This window comes from Solenopsis invicta, chromosome 9 (genome assembly GCF_016802725.1).
Source record: "Solenopsis invicta isolate M01_SB chromosome 9, UNIL_Sinv_3.0, whole genome shotgun sequence".
Classification (NCBI taxonomy): Eukaryota; Metazoa; Arthropoda; class Insecta; order Hymenoptera; family Formicidae; genus Solenopsis; species Solenopsis invicta.
The window spans coordinates 4,883,723-4,904,586 of NC_052672.1; the positions used below are offsets into that span (position 1 = coordinate 4,883,723).

General features: G+C 37.4%; 1 protein-coding gene across 6 annotated transcripts in view; it reads right to left on the bottom strand.

Moving 5' to 3' along the window:
• LOC105196174 overlaps positions 1–20,864 on the bottom strand; it is a 76,369-nt gene that overhangs the window by 51,511 nt on the left and 3,994 nt on the right. Inside the window, exons 1-5 of one of the 6 annotated variants that reach the window (XM_039453592.1) lie at positions 11,410–14,379; positions 8,260–9,804; positions 7,726–7,868; positions 2,046–2,205; positions 783–1,017 (exon numbers count right to left, since the gene is read on the bottom strand). In XM_039453592.1, coding sequence (XP_039309526.1) covers positions 783–1,017; positions 2,046–2,205; positions 7,726–7,868; positions 8,260–8,627 — 906 coding nt within the window. In that variant the 5' untranslated portion in view covers positions 8,628–9,804; positions 11,410–14,379. Of the gene's footprint in view, positions 1–782; positions 1,018–2,045; positions 2,206–7,725; positions 7,869–8,259; positions 14,380–20,864 lie in introns of those variants that run through there. The other 5 variants (XM_039453591.1, XM_039453593.1, XM_039453590.1 and 2 more) reach the window with 5 other exon arrangements.

Below are 20,864 nucleotides of genomic sequence, written 5' to 3' on the forward strand. Positions count from 1 at the left end.
GCAATGTTGAATATGTTGAACGGAATCGTAAAGCGCTAATACTTCATAAAATCCAACAATGGCTCTAGGAATTATATTCCTTAATGTTTACAGAATTTTTTCCATCAGAATCAGTACGTAGACTCTCTGTATGATAGTGATAAAATAATCAAATATTTGATTTTTAAAAAATCCATTATTTTCGACGGGGGGGTGTTTCAATCTTTAAAACTAGAGATAAGCAAATAAAAAATTAAGTCTAATATTTTTCAATGTTCTACAATATATCCAAAGCTCGTAAAAATCGGTGAGGGACAGTTCTGACTGTTCGGCGTTCCTTTGTGAGAAAAAAATTTGTTGAAAAACTAATATTTAATCCGATCCTTGGAACTAAATATTAAGTTGGTTTAATTAGTTCTTGATTAAAAAATTTGAATAGTTGACACGAACGAACTACACCTTTTCTTTACGCAACTAAATTGTTGAATCTACCCAATGTTTAGTTGATCGTATTGGACTAAGTAGTTTGGTTTTTTCACAAATTTTTTTTCTCAGTGTAGCAATTATTATAAATATACGTTCTTAAAATTATTACGTCTGTGCTTTTTGATACATAAGCATGATATGTTTGTACGCAAAATGTACCTATTATTACACGTATTTGCATGATCTTTGTCCGTATACAATCATCAGTGCGAATACGACGACTTTCCTTATACGAGCTGACGGACTCGTAATTGAACGACTATCGATTATTGCGCGTGGCGGAACGGAACGAGACGTTTACGCAGATTACCAATCACCTGGGATGTGGAGGCAATCCCGGCCATCCGTTTCCGCAGCTCGTTCAACTGCAATTCCTGCTGGAAGCTAGCATCGGTCTCCTGCGACTCTTCTCGCCTACCAGTCTCGATCGATTCCGTCGAATACTCGACTTGGACCCAGGGACAAATTGTCGGCGACGACTGAAGAGAGCCTTTGCTTCCGGGTCGGGATAGGCGCGGAGAGAGTCGTCTCAACAGCGACACGAGCTTCGATCTAAAGCGATACTTTTGTCACTTACCCTCTGGTGACACGGAGCGCAAAAAGTGCGATGAGAGAAATATATGTACACAAGGTGTTCGAGACTACTCATACTCCATTTAAAAACGAGAGAAATAGCTATTACGCGAGCATATGCGATTGGGTAGCATCTCATCAAGATCATCTCAAAGTCGGCTTTAATTTTTGTTAGTAGGAACCCTTATTTTTTATCGCATAACGTAGCTGACATCAAGACATTTTCGAAACCCTTTTCAGTTGAGGATTATGAGACTTCAGAATTTAAGTACCGTGTAGAGATTGCCCGGTCGGATTCACACTTCTCTTGTGTCGGATTTACACACATAAACACAAAATAATTTTTTAAAATAATCCCTTCCCTTGTTTTCAAACGAGGTATACGAGAAGTCTCGAACATGTATAATGAAAACGATTTGTAGATGACGAGAAGTTTAGGCGAGTGTCCCTTTTCTTTCCCTTTACCTTTGTATAGATTTGAAGATTCCATGGATTTTTTTTAAGATTATTTAAGTGTTTCTTTTTTTGTGTCAGTGTTTCTATTATATTTTGAATCCCGGAATAAACGGAATCCGCCGTACACCGCGCAGCTTTCAGACTTCGCTAATTATTTCGTAAAAGTATAACCAATTTATCTTCTTATTCCGCGGCGAACTGCGTTTCCGCCGAGTTTTACATTCGCATCGCATGTCTTCTGAGCGAGCGTCGTTACCTGCTCTTTGTTTTTCAGCAAATTAATTGCTGTTTTCAATGTAACTCGAATACCGCGTTTTCCCGGTATCCTCCTCGCTGCGTGTACACGACGTTATCGTGATTCGCCTCTCGCCGAACCGCCCCCGCCCTCCTGCCGTTACTACCGTTTGCTGATTTCTTCTCGACTCGCAATAGTCTACCGTTACACTTTTCTGCTCGGCGGCCGCGCTCTCGGGCTTGTCATAAATTATTTGCTTTCGTTGCGTGCGCGAAACGGATCTGCACGCGAGGTGCATCGGCGCGGATTAGCATACCTCGTACTCGGTGTCTGAAGATGATCGGAAGTGAGAGGCGCGCTCCTGGAAAGCTGCTCGACGCTTTGCGTCGCGTTTCCCCAATGGAGCTGATTGGAGCCAAAAGTGACGGACCTTCCTACTCTCCAGTCTAGGCTGCTGCTCTGCCTAGCCTGCAGATCTGGGGAGGAAAAGAGCGAAGGATGACCGATCGAAACTTCGAGATCGCGAACTTTCGAACGGTTCATTTGCGACGAATGATCTTGCACAAGTCACATTTACATTATTCTCGTGCGACGGCGAAAGATTTTCTCGTTTAATTAAATAATTATTTAATTAAATTCATCGACTTTATTTAATTACATTTAACTTAATTTGATAAATATTTTTCTTTGTACGGAGACTGAATTAAGGCTCCTGACTCCTCAGCCAAGAACTCCGCGTTGATGGTAGCGACATTTCGTCGCGGACAAAATTAGAACTAATACACGTGAAACGTGACAGATTGACGATGAAATGTTATCGTGCATGTCATTTTGTTATTATGTTTCATTGTAAAAACATGACTTGTCTCGTATTTACCAAATTCGTAAAAATGGACCGCGAGTAAAGTTTCTTTGAATTTTATACATAAAAGTACATTTTTCACTCCTTTTAATAGCTATCCGTGTGTTTTCCTGTCTGAATAGACGTCACTTTACGTGCTTTTTAACGACTATTTACTGACTGCTAGGCGAAAAAAGGATAGTCGTGACCGATATTTAGAAATGTTTTAAAGCCATCTGATTAGTCTGTTTTATCCAAATTGGCATTATTTAGAAATGGCACGTCGGACAAAATTATGTGCCCATGTGTTTTCCTGTTTCAATTGCTTCACTTTACATGCTTTTTACAACTATTTACTGATTGTTAGGCGGAAAAAGGATAGTCGTGACCGATATTTAGAAGTGTTTTAAAGTCATCTGCTTAGTTTGTTTTATCCAAATTGGCTTTATTTACAAATGGCATGTCGGACAAAATTACGTGTCATTTCACGCAATTTCTCGCTTCTGACGTCACGACTTCAATATGGCCGCGGCGAGTACTCAGGAGCCTTAAGTGAAAAGTAAAAGCAAATAAGAAAAGGTAATGATCAATGATACGAGCCAATTCAAAATGTAAAAATATAAAAAAAGTGCCAAAAATGTACGTTATTTTAACTTTAAGCGGGACAAAAACATATATCCGCCTTTGTCTTTCTTTCTAAATAAATAAAGACGGACACATATTTACGTGTCATTTAAATCCAAAGTAGAAGGAAAACAGAGGTTGTGAGATACGTGTGGAGTGGTGAGATACCATATCTTGTACGAGGTGTGTTCAAAAAGTATCGCGAATTTTGAATTTTCGCGGGTTACGTATATTCGAATTTCGATCTTTTTGTGGCGTTATGTTGGTACTCATGTCTCTCACTTATGCCGACAAGCTCGGCCATTTTGAATGTTCACTTAATTGTTGACAGCTGCTTTGCTTGCACGTGTTTTGGATCGTCTTCGATTTTTACCTATTCAAAAAAATGGATCAAAGAACCTGTATCAAATTTTGTGTGAAAAACGAAATTAAGTGCGCGGATGCATTCCGAATGTTGACTGTGGCATACGGAGAAGCTACCTTGGACCGAAGCAACGTTTATCGGTGGTACAAAATGTTCTCAGAAGGCCGAGAAGATGTGAACGACGAAGAGCGTGCCGGACGCCCGAGCACTTCAACAACAGACGAAAAAATTAATGAAGTGGAGAAAATGGTATTGGCCAATCGTCGAATCACCGTTAGAGAAGTTGCTGAGGATCTAAACATATCGATTGGCTCGTGCCATTCGATTTTTATCAATGATTTGGGCATGAGACGGGTCGCCGCGAAATTCGTACCAAACGCCCCTGCTCACACATCGTTGCTTGTGCGCGACTTTTTGGCCAAAAACAACACACTAATGATGCCGCAGCCACCGTATTCCCCAGATCTGGCCCCCTGTGACTTTTTCTTGTTCCCTAAACTGAAGAGGCCCATGAAAGGACGACGTTACGCTACGCTTGACGAGATAAAGACGGCATCGAAGGAGGAGCTGAACAAGATAAAAAAAATGATTTTTTGAAGTGCTTCGAAGATTGGAAAAACCGTTGGCACAAGTGTATAATATCTCATGGGGATTACTTTGAAGGGGACAAAATAGATATTCATGAATAAATAAATAATTTTTGAAAAAACACAAAATTCGCGATACTTTTTGAACACACCTCGTATAATTCGTGCTGAATTCTAAGAATGACCATTAAAATTACTTCGTAGTTTATTTAAACATTGTAGAAGGGCTACTAGCCATTAGTTAGTGTTTACTGCGTTTTTATGAAAGCTGAATTTCAATTTTGTTTGTAGTAGCAATTTTTAAAGATGTATATTCTCTATAATTTTTAGAAGTATGTTAGATATTTATTTTTTTAACTTTAATCTGTCATTTGTAATGAGAGGAGTCGTGAACTATTTGCAATATGTGAGCGTAAAACCGCTCTTGCGATTTTACGATCTCATAGTGGACATTGCACAATGTTTACCAGCAGCAAAAAATTATTTTTAAAATTTATTTTTTAAGCTAAAGAAATTTTTTATTTTAAAATAATTTTTTTTCAATAAAATAAATTTTATAAAATGTTTGTAAAATCTTGTTTTTGTGCACTTATTAATGCGTAAGAGCTATGAGATATCATTAATTTGTGATTTTTTTATAATTAAATGTGCCTTTTAGTTGTTAGTATTTCACGACTCCTGTTATTTTATATAACGCAGTTTTTCCCTTCTTCAGTAAATTGTAAATTATGTTCGTTCTATAACCGATAGATTTGTACCTATACGATGATTAGTAGTTTTAGAACTATTGCCAAAATATCTGTTTAATACTTATTTTAAATATGTAAACTAAACTTGTTTAATATTATTGAATAAAATTAAAATTAAAATTTTAATTTAAACGAATTAAAACATCAGATATATTGGCATCCCTTAGACGTTTTTAAAATGTATTCCAAAAATATCTTTATAAAATGTTCAAATGAACGCTCTTGGGATGTATTTTAGGCATTCAATTTTTCAACGACATAAACGGGACTTCTAATGTATTTCAGACTTATGACATATACTGTTAAAAATCGGCAGCAGAATTTTATGTAACAAAAGCAAATTACAAGCAAATATACATTAAAAACATTTCATGTACATTTAATGTAAATTTAATGCTGTTAAAAGTGCATTAAATTTCATGCACATGCTTTTTCAATTATAGATGCATTAAATTCAATGTACAATGTTAAATTTAATGTGTAACTTAAAAATACATTGAATTTCGTAACATTTTTAAATATACTTTGGACGTCGAATTGTTGTTTGAATTAATACTTATGAGTTGTTTAGTTTTGATAGGGGCTCTCGCTTTATAAGATTGACTGTGTTTGCACACTCTTACTTTTGTTATTTAATATGCATTATTAAATAGATTCTTGCGTTTCTAAGTTGACAAAAATTAAGTATAATCAAAACATACGTTATAATTCTAAATTATACAAAGAATAAATCTCTTTTTATTATTGAATGTATTATTATTGTTGCTTGTATTTGCGGCTTTCAATTCTTTCTTAATCTGATAAGCCTACAATGTATCAATAACTTTTACATGGTATCGTATAGTCAAAATATTCGTAAATGGATGAGTAAAAAATAATGATTATGTACGTTTCGATTGTACTGACAATAAATATTCCTTAACATAAACAATAATTTTTAGGCAGGAGAGTCTCGAGGCAAAAAATTAATTAAAATATAATTAAAATTAAATTGAAATAAAAAAAAGATCGATATAATAAATTAACATTAAAATAATCATAAGAAAAGTGAAATCATCGATCAAAAGATGCATTGGTATACATATCCAAGGTGTCCCGTAAACACCGTAACAGCGCTTAAAGGTAAATTCCCGAGATCAATTTGAAATGAAATACTTAACATCAAAATTCAAGGCTACAATATTTTTTAAATGAGAAGAATTTAAAGTGTGTTAGTCAATCAAACTATGCACGCTTAAATGTGGCACTTCTTACAAAGAAACGTACGGAAGTGTCGTCTTCCAATATTGACGAATCTTTAATATGTTACAATATGGATCAAAATATGGATCAAAGGGACACACATATTTTTTTATACATGCCCATCTGCACTTTTAGAGGGTGAAACGTCCCTTTGAGGAAAAGTATTTTTCCTTCAAAGCGAATATTGTCGAAACTATAAGAGGTAGAAAAAAATGTTCTGAATGAAAGTCGAATGACTTGAAGAGTACTTTATAACTATGATTTAAAAAATTATAGTTTCGACGATATTCGCTTCAAAAGAAAAATACCGATTTTCTTCAAAAGCATCTTTCACCCCCTAAAAATAAAAACGAGCATGTATAAAAAAAAATACGTGTCCTTTATTTTGATCCGTACTATAACACATTAGACTCGTCAAAATCGGAGGACAATACCTCCGTGTCTTTTCCAGTTATTAAATATTTTTTTTTTTTATATTGATTATATATGAGGCGTGCCATATTTGGATGCGCGAATTTCAAACAGTTTAATTTGCCAGCTTTAAATCCTCTCATTTATTATTGTAGTCGTGACATTTTGATCTTGGGATTTTCGTCTCAAAATAATCTCGGGAATCGCCACTGTCAACGCAGAGTTCCTGGCCGACTAATTAAGAGCCTTGAGGGTAGATTCCCAAGATTATTTTGAGACGAAAATCTTAAGATCAGAATGTCATGACTAGAATAGTAAATGAGAGGTGTAGTATCGCACAGAAATTAAAACTAACAGATGTAAAAAGTGACGGCGAAATTTTGTCCTGCATGTCGTTATTTTGGCCTTCATAGTGAAAATGTAATTTGTCTCCTACTTACCAAATTCGTAAAAATGGTAATTAATCTTTGAATTTTACACATAAAAGCATATTTTTCACTCCTTTGACTTCTGTCTGTGTGCTTTCCTGCTTGAACAGACTTCACTTTATGTGCTTTTTATGGCTATTTATTGACTGTCACAAGGGGGAAGGTAAACAAGATACCTTTGTTTCATTTTTACGACTGTTTTAAAGCAATCTAGTTATTTTGTTTTTTTATCCAAATTCTCTTTATTTTCAAATGGCATGCAAGAAACTTCAGGTCTGTCGTTTATTTTCCTGCCTGAATAAGCTTTACTTTGTGTCTTTTACGACTATTTACCGACTATTAAGGGGCGAAAGAATAGATTTGCTCCATTTTTACAACTGTTTTAAAGCAATCTCGCTAGTCTGTTTTATTCAGATTTTTTTTATTTGTGTATGACATGCAAGAAACTTCAACATGTCACCTCTCACTTATGACACATTACAATTCCAATATGACGCGGTGATTAATTAAAGTTTGAAATGTTACGGAACACTGTATGTGTTTTTTAAATACAAAATTTTTTTCCAAAAATAAGTAGGTGCATGTATAAGAGTTACAGGAGAAAAGAAAATTTGAATGTGAAATTATTGAAAAAAAAAAACATTGTATGCATCTAACAAAATTTAAAACAAATGAAGAAGTTGCAATTAAGTGATAATGGCGAGTTCTTCAGTTTGCTAACGATGCTATGAGTCACAGTTAATGGATTACCTTGTTCGTTGGCGTTCTGGTTGACTCTCCAGTCGAGAGAATTACTATTCCTATTCACGCTATAAATGTTATCACAGGATTTGGTGGCAAGGCATGTCGCGTGATGACGACGTCTCAGCAGTCTTGATACTGGTCCCAAATTTCTGTAAAGATAAAGAATTTCATAAATCGCGCGCTCTACAAGGAGAGGAAAAAAAATAACATTTATCACTTATAAATTTCCTGGGACAACGCAAAGTTCCAAATCAAATCGTAAGACGTCTTAAAAATGTCTAAGAGACGTCTTCTTAAAGACACATTACCCAGAACAGACGTTAAAGACGTTTTACGATTCGATTTTAGACTTCATGTTGCCCGAGTTAGGCACAGCGCAAAGGTAATACATAAGGCACGTTAAACGAAAAATCGGCGTTATCGATCGGCCGTCAACCGTTATCTCCGCTGATTACGCCTTGCCGCGATAATGAAATATTCCACATTCGTCTTTCGCGATTAAAGTATAACATCGAGGAGATCGCGGCGAAAGTCACTCACTTCTTGAAGCGTCGCGTCTGCTCGATCGGCGGCTTGTTCTCGGCTGGCCCGCCGTCGCCGCCGCCGCCGCCACCACCGCCGGCCGCTTCCGGTTCCGGGCAGTAAGTGCCCACTCGCACGTGGCTGTAGGTCGCGCGCAGCTGCACCCCGTCCAGCGGCCGGAAGTTGCTGCGCTCGATGGACGAGACTCGCACGATCTCGATCTTCGGCCGCGCCTCTCCACCACCGCTCTTCCTCTCCATGATCCGCGGAAGGCGACGTCGTCCGTTCTTCTGGATCAACGACGAAATCCACCGACGCCGCGCCGAGAGTTCAATTGCTCCCGACCTTAATATTGCCCGCCCGATAACGATCCTCCCACGTCGCATCTATCCGCATCGCGGTGGGAGGGGAGAAGCTGCTGGCGTGTGTCACGTTCAGCAACTGCCCTCGGCACATCTCTTTTCGCCTCTTCCTCTTCTCCTTCTCGGCGCGCGGCGGCGAATTTACTATTTTTTTTTTCTCTTCTTTTTTACTCGTGAAATCGCAAGACGCTTCCGCGCTGGAAAACCCCGCGCTGGAAAACCGGAGACCAATATATGACGGTGTATAGTTCAATCCTTGCGCGCGTAAATAAAACCGCGAGTATGAGAAATCGGAAACCTATTGTACCGCCACTCGTATCGCTACGGTAGAAAAGGTGCGAGGATTATCACTGCGCAGCGATCTCTCCGGGTCATCTTCGAACGACCGGAAAACTTGCGCGCAAAACGCGTCGTTGTCTTCCTTGTTTGCCTCCTCGACGCGTGTCGCACGATGGCTCGCGTGCGCAGCGCGCGCTGCAACGTGGACCACGGACCTGGCAGTCGTATTAGATTCGATTTTCTCGTCGCGCGGGAAGAAGGGAGTCGGAAACCGTCAGCGCGAATTTTCGGAATCTCTTCGGTGCTTGGTATCACAATAGACGGACCTTATCACTCTTCGAAGCGCTCGATTCGCACGAGTGCACACGCCCCGCGCTTATCTCTTCGGTCCTTCGCTCTCCTTCTCTCTCTCTCTCTCTCTCTTGCCCCCTTTTCTTCCTTCTTCTCTCTGCGTCGCGGCCCGGGCGAGAAGAAGAAATGCGTGGGTCACGTTCATTCATCCCACGGGCAGGAGTACAACGTGAATTATCTCGCTGCGCGATCGCGAGTTCGAGCGCACGCGAGCGAGTCCAGGCGTGCACGCCGCCTTCCCCTAATTGAATTGCTCACGCGTGTGTCGTACGTGCGTGCGCGTACGCATACGCGTGCGGCGTAGCGATCGAGCGTGCGAGATCTCCGTTGGCTTTCCGAAATTAACGTTTCTAACCCGAGTCATTTCACTCTCTCTCTTTCTCTCTCTCTCTCTCTCGCGCTTCTTCGTCCGTTTCTGGCACGTGTCGCGTAATCTTCTTATTGTTAGTGTAAAAAAAGGGAATACGGCTCGGAGAATCGCGTCGGACGCTCGCCAACTGTAACGCTCTTCTTTACGCCTGCGGCGAATGGTAATCGATGTCCTCCGTGCTGGCACGTATATACTCCGGCACTGAAATCGTTTCCATCGTGTATCGGTTTCTCGGAAAAGTGAGAACGGAGGTGAATTGGAAAGATCGAGCCGATGACGCACTGGTACACACTGCACGATCGTATAAAATTATTTTGCGACACGCTAATCCTGGATGGATTAAAATCGCACGAGATTAATACGACGAAACGGTATATTTGAAATCAACATGGCACGTTGGCAAATCTTGCGCGGATATTAATTCCAATTTTGATCTTTATGGAAAGAGGCGGCACCCAGCGAACAATCACGTCGGTTTGTTGCGAATTTCTCATCATTACTAATGTCATTAATGACTGAAATGTTACGTTCAAGGGAACGTAAAAATAACATTGAAATTTTCAGACGAATTTAGTCATCGATACGCGACATATTTCGGTCGTTATTTTCGACCAAATATATAGGTTACGAGAGAATACATTTTATTGATGAGTATCACATTCCAGAATACACACGACACAAAATTATGAATAGAAAAGTATTCGAGAGAAAGAATTTACAGCATTCCCAAGCGGTCATCCGTCCAAGTTAGGACCGTAAACGTTGCTCGACTTCTGTGATCGGAAACTGACACTTTGCGATAAATCCATGACCACTGATGGATGCTTTCCATTATTAACATAAATTAACGTCGTTCTATCTTTGTTACTCATTGAATATCAAAAAAAGAGATGAAGGATGATACTTTGTGTCGACTTCTGTCATTAAATGGAAAGCGTTCGATGTTAACGAATACATATCCGTGATAGATCAATTCCACAGAGTTATCAAAAAAATAAAAATTTTATTCTTTTCATAAATGTGAACATAAAGTTCTCACTGATTTTCACATATACGGAATAGCTCTTTTCTTACTCGCGTTTAAATATAATGTTAAATGTATGTATTGAGAAAATACGTAGAGTCCTCTACGGTCTTTTATATATGTATAATTACCAAAGATGAGAAGTAATGCGTTACAACTAGTAATAAGTAATGAGCCGCCGTTACCTTTACTTTTTTATAATAACGATTTGTTGGTAACGATTTGTTACCATTTTTCATAATGGTAATAGTAACGCGAAGGTTGTAATATATAAAGTCACTTTTGATAAGTAACCTTGTCATTACGTTTTACTCATTAAAAAAAGTAATTCGTTAACTGACTCGTTACGTAATGAATAAAAGTAACGTGTTACGTAACGAATAAAGTTACAAGTTAGTATTTTTCACTGAGTAACGAGTTGATTTTCAAAGGTGACTATTTCAACCCTGGTCTTATTCTTACTATTATTATGGAAAATTATTACGTTATTATCAAATTGTTATTACAGAAAAGTTACGGTAACTAGTAACGGTAATGAGGCCTTACTTGTAACTCATTACTTCCCATTCCTAATAATTATATATAATAGGCTATGTAATGATATAATTTATGTTATGCAAATTATGTCAAACATTGACATACTTCAGACAACAGATGTAACGATCGGCAGTAATTAAGATATTAAAATCACGTAAAAAAGACATACGTTGACGTTACAGTTACGTCAGTGGTCATAATTTATTACTCATAAAAACGTTATCGTGACTTGTAAAAATACGTACTTTGACATCATCCGTTTGTTAAGGTATCTACATTAAGAGAGAAACGTAGATCGTGTCATCTTTTCACAAATCTGACCCTCGCGGTTTTCTGACGCAAAAAATGCGCTGCTTTAATTATACACTTAATTACATTACACATAATTTCACGCGCGTAAATGCGCGTGGGTGCGAGCTTTAATTACGTTGCTTCCACGCGCGTGCGAGTATCGTTTTTCGATTGAAAAATCAATCTCGGATGTATCGGATATTCCGCTGAAGCCGCCGTTTAGCCGCGCCGCGAAAGCAGATTATTCGTTCATTCGCGTAACGCGGCTCGTCTCTTTTCTCTGCCCCGTTCATTTCCTCATCTAACTTCCACCTCGGCCTTGTGTGTCAATGTAACAATGTCCGTCCGTCCGACCCATATCGTGACGTGCCGCAACGAATAACGCGAGTCAATCGACGCCGATCGAATTAATTTCGAGCGGCGACTATACGCGTCCCTCTCGGACCTCACGCGACCGAATGGATCCTATTGCGCGGCTGTCTCTTATACTCGGCGAGAACGTGCGATTGCGAAACTCTTCGTTACGCCACTGACATTTTCTCCTCTTCGTCTTCATTACGCCGCCCCGACGGCGCACCGGGAAATCTCGCTCGATCGCGCATTTGACCGCTGACCTATTTTGACATTTACACTTGAACGACTTTTTGAAAAACCTTATCGTGTTATCGTCACGCTCGAGACGTTGCGTTTTATTTTATTAAAAACCGGAGGTCGTGAGGGATCGCGTGAATCGCGATTAAAGGGGTTATTCTACTTTGTTGGATCCAAAAAAAGACCAGGAGACAGTAGAGTAGTAAGGGGGATGGGGATGGAGAGGGTGGTCCGCTTCGAGCGCCGTCTTAGCAAGGGCGTCTATTTGGCGGTACAATATTTCCTCGTTATAAGCAAAAATTTGGAATTGAAGATTTGTTCTTAGCGGAAAATGAAAAACCATAAATTACCTCGGCTACTTGGACGAAAGACAAAAGAAGAACATTTAAAGTGATGAAACTTTTATGGCCCACTAATTTTTTTGCTACGATAGGGATAAAGTTTGGTTTGTAACAGACAAATGCGTGATTGCATTTTTAATAAATTGAAAGAGCCATCTGATAATTAATCTATTGGTGATTGCTTTCAATAAACAAGACATAGGGGATAAAAAAAAGGAAAGAAACCAGGCGTCATTTTCACTTTCTGTGCTATTACTTGGGAGTAGCCCCTTTGCGAAAGTAATTGAGAACTTAAACTGATTAATTGAAACGTATAAACAATTTTCTTAATTTATATTATATGAGTTCGTACAGGATTGATAAAATGGCTTTCAAAGATTTAATGTACGTAAGATAAAAATTTCTTTGAAAGGCCGACATTTTATTATTCCATATTATAATTTTCAGTTTTTAATATTAATTTCAGTTGGTGCATGATCTCATATAAAATAATAAAACGTTGTTTATGTTTTAGGTCAATCTTTAGGTTTTAGGTGCCTCTTAGGGCGATGCTGACGTTATCTGTTCGATCGACATAAATTCTATTTTGTTAAAGTTACTTTTTTGGGTACAGAATACATAATTATAATTTCTTTACACAATTAAAAAATATGCATGCTAATATATACGGCTCTGGTCTATTTTTCGTCAAAAGCAGAAAAAATACAAAATTATAGATTTTTTATCGACCTTTACTTCAATATGGTGACTGAAGCTGTCAGTTCATCAAAACGTTTACTTCGCTATAAAGTTGCGTGTGCCTTTATTTAAAGGCAGAGCCACGTGTAAAATACATAAATGAATAATAATGTTGAATCGTTAGAATAGAATTTAGAAGAGATTATAATATTCATTGTGTATATGTGAACGTGAGATTTCAATATAGGGATCTGTTGATGCTTCGTAAATCGTATATATATATGTATTATAACTCATATGTGTAAGTTGAATTCAAGCAGTAAAACGAACGACGTCAGCAGCCCCTAATCACTTCCGCAGAGGCGGTCTATATTCCCCAAAACTAACATCATCTACACATCATCCACTAGATAGTCTGTGACAATAAAAAGTCTACAAAATCATAATCTACAAAAATCAACGAATACAAAAGCTGCATTTAAAAATTGATTCTATATTTTACTCGAGAAAAAGTCTTAAAAACAATCCTTTTTTCAACAAAGAATATTTCTACAACAAAGTAGAGTATCCCTTTAATCCAGGTTAATTGAGGCAATTGCCTGGAAATGCCGCCGACTGTCCTTTCTGAAACCCCCGAGCTTTCTCTCGGAAGTCCCTCTCGACACGTTTGTCCCAATTCTCTGCTTCTTCCGTCCTAGAGAAATTTCGCGGCACACACACGTCACGTTCATTGAGAAAGGTCAGAGGGAGTGACGCCCCTAAAATCGCGCGCGTTAAAGGGCTAAATTTATCCAGGAGGACGAGATGTACGTCCGTTTCCCTCCACCTTGACGTCAACTATAAAATATTCTCTGTGATCAAACATAGGAGGAAGGTCGCCGACACGGCGGAATTCGATTCGTAAGTTTAATTATCACGTCGACTGACCGCGGCACGGGCGATCGCGAGCGGAATTATCGTTCAGCGCAACGGAATGCGTTTCCGCGTTGTTTTTCTTCTCGCGCGAATGCAAATGTTCGCGTCGTTGTCGTGGAATTGATATTCAGGTACTCGACTAGTTTACCTCGAGAATAAAGTGGAGGAATTCCATGATCTACAATTCTACAAGCTATGTTCATTCATAGCGATAAAGTTATTTCTCCCAATTGAATTTACACAGTGAGTAATTTTGTGTTAAAATTAATACATTCTACCTATCCCAACAGTCGGAATTTTTCTGTTTATTTAACATTTAACACAAGATGAATGTGTTAGAAAGTAGCACAAATATTACGTGAAAGATTGACACACGAGACAAATTGAAAACAGATTGTGGAAGCATATTTCTTTAGTAAAATTAAAATTTATGTATTAATATATACATTTTATTCAGTTACTTTAAAATTTCTATCTCAAAATTACATTATTTTTATTTATTTATTCGCTATAAACTGTGTTATGTTAAAATTAATATTAGGAAATGTTGAATTTAATAAAATTAAATCACATGTTAAATTAGGACTTAGGTATGTTCAAAATTCAACGCAGAAAATGTAATAAAGACCGATTTTAACACAAATATAAAATGTTGTTTACTGTGTATGTAAATCCGTTTCCATCATTGATTTTCAATTAGATCTCGCGTTTTTTCTATCAGATTTTTGACAGTGAGCTCATCTGAAGGGCTCTTTCAGCTCGCTTTAAATTGGAAAACGATTTATTTCGACCCCAGCTTTGTGCTATCTCGAAAATCAAATACGGAACTCGATATTTTTAATTGCGGCATCACGAATAACACAGTCGGGATATAGCGGTAAAAAGAAAAAAAAGAGGAGGGGGGGGGGGAATAAAAGCAGAGAAGCAAGCTTTTTCTCGCGAAGGTCTTTTTTTACGACGATGACGACGACATTTAATCCAAAGGAGCGTCTTTGTGCAATGCAACATCGTTGAAGCAAGCATTTACGATCCGTTGCGGAGAATGCCTGAAAAGTCGTCTATAGAGGAAGGTACTGTACGATTGTATCACGAGTCGTCGACACGTGATTTTAATCCGGGTACTTTACAACGTTCTTAAATCTCTCTCTCTTTTTCTCTCTGCTAACATAAAAGCACGAGGTCAAGAGGAATTTAAATGTTCAAGCAAAATTCACAATACAACATGAGAACTAGTCCCAAATCTTATTTCGTATTGGGACACACGTTTCACTTAAAAACTTACAGTAAAGAAACATTTTGTATTTTGTATTAAAACCGGTCCTTGTTAACACTTTGTGTTAAATTTTTAATACATTCGAGTGTGATTGTGTTACTTGAATATTTCGCGTTAAATTGTTTCAATATTTCTTACTGTTAAATAACACAATTTATGAGTAATTGAACGAATAACATAAAAATAATGTAATTCTGAAGCGTAAAATCTAAAACAAATAAATAAAATGTTGGGTCACTGCACCAGTTAATGAACAAATAAGAAATTGGACCAGTCAATGAACAAACACAAAATAATTTAATACAATTACATTTTCAAATAAAAAATTACATTTAATAAAATCTACATGAAAATTAGATTTCAACAATATCAATTAATTTTGCAGTTTATTATTTCAAAATCTTATTATTTTAATAGTTTTTCTAAACAGTCATTTATTGGCGACTGTTCAGCGACTGGTGCAACGACCCTATGTGCCAACATATTATAAGTGTTAATTTAACCGAAAAAGTAAATTTCATTTTTACGATTTATTCCTAAACTGTAAGTTATATATTTGTTGTGTTAATTTTTTATATTCTATTTGTGTTACTTTCTAACACATTTATTCTATTTCTTAAATAACATATTTTTTCTACATATTTCACAATAACGTTTCTGACAATTAAAAGTTAAGCTCTTTATCCATGGCTTCGTTAGTCGTCGTCGATTTTTAATGGTGAGTCACTCAAAAAATTTTTTCTTTCCTATAAGTCACAATTGTGTAACATCAATCGTAGGGTGATCAAATCTTCCCTCATATCACTTTGGAAAGTTGCACTTTGGAATCGGCAAGCCGGCAGTGACAACCATAATTTGAATCGACGATGACTAAACTGTTAACTCGTTAAGAAGATGCGTTTTTATTATAAAATTTTGCTGATGATGACTCCAAAGAGAGTCGAAACGTTCAATTAAATGGTTTTCAGTCTATAACCGACTCAATTTTACTTTCGCGCAGCACTCTCATTAGCCTTCTCTACGTATTATTGTATTTAATCTCGAGAGTCTTTACTATTTTGTTGGTTAAAATTTTTTTTTTACTTCATTAATTTATAAATCTTTTTTATTTCATTAATACTGTTATTAAATTAACAATATATTTCCAATTAGAGAGATGCTATTGATTCAACTGTATTTTTTTCTCCGTACACACATGTAGCTTGTTAAAGTGTTAATATTATTAAACTGATCAATCTAATGTTGTGATATTACTATTTTAATTCAATTTAAAAGCTGCGCTTCAAAACCAAAAGCAACGGTGCGCGGTTCGAAAAAGAATCAGAAAAGGTATAAAATATATAAAATCAAGCAAAAATTATTATCTTGAGCACTAATTTGAGAGAACCATTATTTGAGATCTTGCTGTGACTATTGTCGAACTTTTTCAATATTAATTGTATTATATACAATTAACATCGGAGTCTTGTTCTAATTATATTTTTAAATAACGGAAAATAAGACGACGAATACGATTTGGGCGCGGTAAACGGTGCGCAATGAGTAGTAATTTCAAAAGAGATTATTTAAAATCACACAAGTAATTTATTGACGAACGTTTCGGCTTCTGCTTCGAGCCGCGTAACATTATCTTCTATATAACATGAAGTAGTAACAATAGTAGCTGCCAATAGTGAGCGTCCGCGTTAAGAAGATGTCATAAAATAATCGAGTTGTTCAACTCGAAAATAACGGACATGGCTCGAACTATGAAATAAATGGTGAGCCAAGTGAGCCAAGGGAAAATAAATAAATCTAGTGAAGCCACAGAAAAAGAACTCATCTAAAAAATTCAGCGATTGTCAGTTATAAAAATGCACAAAATAATCCATGCGTAACGAAAAGAGCTCACAAAATTCTTCCTGTTATTCTTGTTTAGTCGTCATAGAAAAATTAAAGTTAGGTAAATATAAAAATGCAATAGGTACAATCTGCTCGAGCGGTGAGCACGTTTAGTGCATGCGATGGTCCGAAACGTTCGTCAATAAATTACTTATGTGATTTTAAACAATTCATTTGAGATTACTGTTCATTGCGCACCGTTTACCGCGCCCGACTCGTATTTGTCGCCTTATTGACAATTTCACGAGTCTTAAGACTTATATATATTTTTAAAAACGCGTTTTTTTAATAGTTTTGAACTGCTGATTCTGATCTTCAAAAAATTGTAATTTGTCGGAAAAATATTAAAATCATCATATGAAGCATCTATCGAACATTTTAGTACCGCAAATTATTATTGTTGAAATTGCTGAGATTATTATTTGCAAACGTGTTAATTATGTTTTCCTGCTACTAAAACAAATATCTCTAATAGTTTATGTTCTGTTTGATAAAAAAAAAGAATCAAATAATTATTAATTTAAAAACGAATTAAGACATCAATGGGAACTATTTTAAACTTTAACACAATACAAACAGTATTGTTCATTATGTCTTTCAAGAACCTTCTCACAGAGTATTTTGTATTCTTCTGTAGCACTTTACTGTTAGAAGGTGTAAGATTCGGACGAAAAATATTTTTAAACATTAGGATCTGGTTTGATAAAAAAAAAAGTAAGACCTTCATTTATTAATTTGTTCACAGATCGGTCAAGTTTCACCTAATATTGTTTAGTATATTATAGTTTTTTTTTTATTTTCATTGACATACTGTTCTCGTAATAGCTTCTTATACGTTTGTAGCTTCATATGTATATTGATTTGAATACTTTATCAAATTAAAATTGTTTTGTTTGTTAAAAGGTCAGAACTAGATTCAGCAGATCACAAGCTAGAAAAGCCATTTTAGAGGCCAAAGTCGAACCATTTTACACCTACATCAATTATTTTCCAACTGTTTGAAAAAAAAAAAGAAAAGAAAAAGGAATCCCGTTTGTTTCGTAATGTTTAGAAAACAGTAGCCCGGTAGAGCTCGATAAGTGCGAAGAAAACGCTGATGTAACGTGACGCGGGATACGCGAGGAATTAATTTTTCAGCCGCGAGAGGGATAGAAAGAGAGGTAATTAACGCGAGTACAGGCTTCCGCGGGGTCTCGTTGCCGAGTGGGAGGCAGTACAGCGTGAAGAAACGAGTTTGTGCTGCTGTTGTTGCGCGTGCTCGTGTCTGCCGGCCACGCCGCCGTTGCCGCCGTCGCCGCCGTCGCGTCGTTTGACACCACCGGCCGCGGGCGAAGGGATGCAGACGTGCCGCACGAGCGACGGAAGGACAGGGACGGACAGGGACCGTCGAGAGACGACCGTTGCGCTCGGACGAGCGTCGCGATGCGCGTCGTCTCGCGCTCGGAAACTTCATACGCAACGCGCGAAGGACGCGCACGCACTTATGCGCCGGGGAATGACGAGGCGCTCTTTATCAGATCGGTCTTGATCGCGCGTTTAACGCGACGGCTTTCCAGGAGCGAGAATTCGTCAAATTGTCGGCTTGCCGTGACGAGAGAAGGATAGATGCGTTGCGCTTTGACGTTATATTTTTAGTTGCCGGTCGCCGCGCGCGCGCGACGGCCCAGCGTTTATATCGCCTTTTTCTGCGTCGAGCGCGACGCGGAAGTAAAATTGGACGGAGAGGCGTTGAGTCCCCAGCAAACGGCGAATGTAACATGGATGTAACGTCGCGTGTAACATACACAAGTGTTATATCTACGTTACGTAGCGTTACATCTGTGCTATATTCGGTGTCCGCTGGGTGGCAAGTTAGAGGTGGAACAACCGCCGGTATCAGTCAACGTTGGTCAAAATTAGCCGTGCGCGTTGAACTAGAAGAACTACGACTTTAAAGCTCCTCTCAGCCGTACGTGTGCAAACACTATGAAAGAGCCACGTTAACTAGATTGACTGACCGCGTCGAACGGCTACGTCGATCGACGTCGATTGAGATCGGACGTTGAACAAGCCGCGCGGACGCCGAGTTAAAAAAGAAAAAAAGAAGTACCAAACGTATAAACGTATTATTCAGTCGGCTAATAAAACGCGCGCACGCCGAGCACGTCCGCGCTCCGCGCGTCGTCGGGATTCACTGCTGCTCCACTCCACTCAGCTCCGCTCCGCTTCGCTCTGACCGCGCGTGTAAAGCCGCGCGCATCAAACGCGCGCGCGCGCACGGCGGGAGAAGCCCCGCGTCAGCTCTATTACACATCGGTGACTTTTTGGAGCGGCGAAGAAAAATGAGTAATTAAAGCGCAGCTACCTGGCGTGTGCCGGCGAGCGTTATGCTTTAGCGGACAGAGATAGAGAGAGGAAGAGAAAAAGAGACGCGCGCGAACCCCGGAAAGCGGATATCGTCCGCTTAGAAACCGCGGCGATGCATCGAGAGAAAAGTGTTTGGTGTTTGCGACTGTAATTGCATAGTAAAACAATTATGGTTGGAAACTCCATTTTTATAGTTGTCATTGCTATAGTATTAATAATAATAATCGTTGTAGTTCTAACCAACTATGAAAAAGTTTTGCTATAAATTATCATAATTTTAAATATTAATTTATCGAGATGTATGGATGATAAAAATAAAATAAACATGTAGGAAGTGCAGAACGCAATTATAGTGAATGTTACTTTTCCCAAGCTTTTACTTACTGTTTATCTAGTAATAGCTAATAGTTATAATTTGCATGGTTAAAACAACTCGCCAAAATAAATAGTAATATACTAATGTATAGTTGATACCAAAAATTATGAATTATAGTTAAATTATGGTAGGGTCGTTGCGCCAGTCGCTGAACAGTCGCCAATAAATGACTGTTTAGAAAAACTATTAAAATAGTATGACTTTAAAATAATAAACTGCAAAATTAAATGATATTGTTGAAATCTAATTTTCATGTAGATTTTATTAAAATGTAATTTTTTATTTGAAAATGTAATTGTATTAAATTATTTTGTGTTTGTTCATTGACTGGTCCAATTTCTTATTTGTTCATTGACTAGTGTAATGACCCTAATAACATATTGCAACCATTTTTCTGTCAGTGTAGGAAATTCCACGCGGCGTATCCCTTGTTTTGCTGTTCTCGCGTTTTTTAGAGTACAACGGAGGGATGATCCGTAAATACTTTGTGTAAATATAAACCACTGATAGATCAGTTCAATATATGTTGTCGAAAAGATAAAACGTACATATTTATTATATAAACATACACTGAGAAAATTGGTCTGATTATATTAACAAAACTTATATGATTATTTCTGGTAAAACCAAACAAAATTTTTGATTATTTTAATAGAACTCTGGTTATTAATTGGAACGTTTGATAGATTTTACTGTAATTTGGTAATTTCTACAAGATTTCTGATTCGTCAGTTTTTGAATATGTTTTGAACGACGTTTATTGGTTGAATTTAGCAGATTCCTAAGTGATGCAACAAGACTTTTTTCAGTGTATATAAAATGATAGTTTTTTGATTGATTGTTACAAATGCGGAATAGCATCTGGAATAACTTCTATTATTCGTATAAATAAGAAAATAATTAGTAAGAAAAAAGTCAATATGATATAATATTCAAATTAAATATGAAAACAATTGTTTGATTTATTTTAAATCGTTATTTCAAATAATTAACGTAAAAAATGTTAAA